General features: G+C 47.0%; 1 protein-coding gene across 1 annotated transcript; it reads right to left on the bottom strand.

The window, feature by feature from the left end:
- Positions 1 to 553: 553 nt before the first annotated feature.
- LOC107661080 (serine/arginine repetitive matrix protein 2) lies at positions 554 to 3112 on the bottom strand. Its single transcript, XM_016450525.1, has 3 exons — positions 3100 to 3112; positions 1034 to 2900; positions 554 to 770 (listed from the first exon to the last, which is right to left on the bottom strand). The coding sequence occupies exons 1-2, from the start codon at positions 3110 to 3112 to the stop codon at positions 1057 to 1059; spliced, it is 1857 nt and encodes a 618-aa protein (XP_016306011.1). The 3' UTR covers positions 554 to 770; positions 1034 to 1056.
- Positions 3113 to 4088: the final 976 nt, after the last annotated feature.

Genomic DNA, 4088 nt, shown 5'->3' with positions numbered 1-4088 from the left:
TTTGCTATAAGTTTGATTGCATCATATAATAATTGCTGTTAATAGTGCTCATCGTCCGTTTTATTACATCTTTAATTGATTTTTCCGTACATTTCTGCCATATGTACATTAACTGACAGTCACCACTGATAAGCTACCACTAAATATTCTAGAAACTTAATTTGCTGTAAAGTTGCTTTGCAACGATTTGTGTCGTGAAAAGCGCTATACAAATAAACTTGAATTGAATTGAAACTGTAATGATGACTATAATAGCTACAATGGTAACAATAAAGACAACTGTAAATCTATATACAATTACTGATATCTATAACAATGAAAATAATGATAACTATAACAATAAATATTAACCGTCTGTCACTTTAAATGCTTGAGCTCTTTAAAGCTGGATGAATTGAATTGGCTGTCAATATTTTTATCGTTCATTACCAGGAAGAATTACTCTGAAAGTGATTTGAAATTGTGGTGTAGACTTTCTTGTTTTTGCAGAATTAGAACTATTATTAAAACATTGAATGGTATTTATAGTTTGTCATAATGGATATCATGCATGGTGTGAATGGGCCTTTAGAAACAGTTTCAGTTTAGTTGTAGAATCACTTATCTTTAGCCTATTCAATATTTTCATGTGAATGTTATAGGACATGTGTATGTGTTTATTTCCCTGTGTGTGTAGGGAGCTGGACGAGTGAACCCTTGATAGTGTACCACTGCCTCTTTCATCCTCTACTACGTCCTATTCCGAGTGAGGAGCTTTGCTCTGGGAGTGACTAGAAACACACAAACACAGCTTCAGCTAACCCGGGTCACTTCCTCCCGCTGACCATGTGTGACCCTCTTCTGAAGATATGACTAGACCCATATGAAATCTGCCATCATTCAGTGTCCTACACATACTCTGGCCTTTACATGTGCGCTTATTTCATATTTGGTACTGTTTGATAGCTGCCCTGGAGCTCTGACTGCAGTGTTATGATTAATTAAATTACATTGTGTTATTGTGTTGAACAGTGATCAGACATAATCTGTCCACCTGGCCGGTTTGTAGCGGGAAAGTTATTGTTTCTGTCTGCTCTCCATCCTCCTCAGGTGGCTCGGACCCTCCCTCTGGAAGACCGTTTTGGCCTTGGGAAGGTCAGCCATCATGGCGTACTCCTCCTGGTTGAGACCCAATGACCCGGCCGAGAGATGACTTGACTCTGAGTCCATGGAGCTCTGAGAAGACGTGTGTCTTTGGACCGGAGGGGAGGGGCTTCTGTGTCGGCTCTGTGCTCGTCGGCTGTTGGGCGTGGAGCTTTGTACCTCTGGGTTCTGCCTCATGCTGCTCCTCTTGTTTCTGTCTTGTGGCGTTTCCCAGGCAACAGAGGCAGATTTGGTAAAGGAGCCGATTTGTTTCTTCTCGCTGCTGTGGCGTGATGGGGAGGAGTTACGTGAGACTGACTGGCTGTGGAGAGAGTGGGTGGAGCCTCTCCAGTGGCCCGATGAAGGGTTTGAATTGTGCTGTGATTGGCTACTCATGGTGTTTCTTACGTAAGAGGGGGAGCCAGTTCTTTCAGTCATAGTGTTCCTCAGAGGGACGTGGTCTGCAATCTCACGCCTCAATGTAGACACAGAGGGGCTCCGCCCACTCTCTGACTTGCGAGGAGGAGATTGGCTATGAGCTAAGGGGGAGGGACTGCGGCTCTTGGGACCACAGTTTGATGAGGACTGGCTTGTTTCGGACTTACGAAGCAATAATGGGCCAGGGTTTTGGTGATGACCTCTACTTGGGGAAGTTTGTCGGCTGTCTCGATTGTAGCTGTGAAGGGAGCTCTTTGCCTCTGGTTTCTTCTTTGTGGCTTGGCTTTGCATTTCATAGCTTTTTCTGGAAGGGGAGGGGCTTTTTCTGTCATAACTCCATCCATTAGACATGGATCTTCTATCCGATTGGCTTGGTGTTCCGTAGCCCTTTCTGACTGGAGACGCACTTCGTCGACCCTTTTGAATCTGACTTGATGAGCCATTCGTCTCCAGCTTCCCCACAGGGGACTGGCTTCTGGAATCATAGCGGCTCTTCAAGGAGGAGGAGGAGAATCCCTGTTTGTCATGACCACGCTCATAAGAAGGGCTTTTCGTTTCGGTTGTCCTAACAGCAGGACTGTCATAACTCCATCTGGAAGGGTACGAGCTTCCACGGTTCTCTGTAGACCCAATGAAGGAGCTGTTGGTCTCGGGTTTCCATAAAGTGCCTCTCAGATCCATGTACGACAGAGACTTATTGATGCTACTGACGCTGCCCGCAGTGCTTGCAAACGATCTGAGGTTTCCCGAGTAACTGTTCCGTGCCGGGCTGACTGATGCCCGATCTTGTCCGTGTGAATCTCCGCTAGAACGAAAGCCAACCGTGTTGAGAGAGGAGCTGGTCTCGGCCCGTCTGAACGGGGAGGTATTACGGGAGGGAGAAGAGGAACGGGTGAGACCAGAAACTCTTTGGGAAGAGTTGAGCGTTCCCGATTGCCATAAGGGGGACGTCTGGGCATTTCGTCCACCTCTTCGACTGGAGGCACCGAACGATTCAGCTTGCTTGAAAGGGGTGGGACTCAGGGCCCGGGGACCTGCGAGGGCCTCGACCTCCAGGCTGAGATCCAGCGACTCTGGAGGATACTGCGGAGGATAGTTTTCTGCAAGCTGCTCGCCATTCTGAAACACAGAGGTCCTCCTTTCAGAAGGTATGCCCAGATCCGGGTTTCGAAATGGAATGGTGGCTTTGGGTTCGGGGCTTTTGTTGCTAGGCAGGGGATGCCCTCTCTCAGAATGCCGATAGGGAGCAGAAGGGCTTTGATCACGGAAAGCTCTGGTGCCCGCAGCCCTTCCCAGAGAGAAATATCCACTCTCACGTTCCTTCCAGTCCTTCACGCTGCCTGAAGACAGAGAGACAAGATCATGACCTGTGTTAATATGTGAAATGATACTGCACTCGTGCACCGTGACGCAGCACTCAGGAAAAGCCCGGTGCAACCCGACACCTCAAACTGCCACTCTAACTATCCAAACAACACCACAAGCTGCTCGATTGGTAACTGGATATTGGTGTTTTCCTCACCGTGAGAAAAACTGAACTGCCCAAAACCATCACGGCGACTCTGAGACACCTCCGTCCATCCTCAGGGGCTCGCCCGGTGCGGTGGCGGATCCAAGCGGGTCATTCTACGGCAGGATGAAGGATGATGAAGCAGGCTGGAGTATTCCTCTGTTCCGGCAGAGCTGCTGTACACGGAATTGTCACCCTGACTAGGATTAAAGATATATAAGGGAAGAATAGGATTTGATGCCAGAACTCGACACACTGACAACCTGCAGAGTGCAAGAGAATTTCATCCCCAAAAGTCCCCAAAACACATTCTTAGAGCAAAGTATGCAATAAAAGTTGCATTTAATACAAGATAAATTACATAACACAGACTCAACATGTCAATCAGATTTCAATGCTGAATATCAAGTGGGGGTTCTTTAGCAGCCTTACCTGTCGGAGCTTTGTTCGTCTTCTCCGTCACACAGGTACAGGTCACAGTCGGGACTCAAGATGCAGAGGGGGCCGTCCTCAAAGCCGCGCCCCCCTCTGCTGACATCACAGTAGCTGCTCACCACTGACAGCACATCTGAGTCGTCCTGATTGGTGGATGGAACACAGCCAACCAATCAGAGAGCAGCACATACAGCTGAACTGATCTGTGTTCTTTCGGGCCTGTTAACTGGAGATTTCTGAGGAAATTAAGCAACTAAAATGGCACTGCACATGCAGTATCACACAGACACACACACACACACTGTACTGGTCTAGGGTTTCACAGCTCTAACTCGGTCTGGTTTGTGGTTTTTCTGCTCATCATTGTTTCAGATCATTGAAGAATCATCAGCTGAAATATCAGTATTCATCAAATTCAGATGAAAACAGAAATATTCTGAGATCTTAAACATGATTACACCATAACTCTTTTCTGACTGGTATTTTTAACAAATTTACATCTCCGGTGCTCCAGTGGCTCAAAGTGAGTTTCATTAGTAATGTTAGTTAGATCAGTCATCACTAATAGCAGTGCTCATGGTGC

The sequence above is a fragment of the Sinocyclocheilus anshuiensis genome, unplaced genomic scaffold (genome assembly GCF_001515605.1).
Source record: "Sinocyclocheilus anshuiensis isolate Anshui unplaced genomic scaffold, SAMN03320099.WGS_v1.1 scaffold2803, whole genome shotgun sequence".
NCBI lineage: Eukaryota > Metazoa > Chordata > Actinopteri > Cypriniformes > Cyprinidae > Sinocyclocheilus > Sinocyclocheilus anshuiensis.
This window is presented reverse-complemented; position numbering and strand designations above follow the sequence as displayed.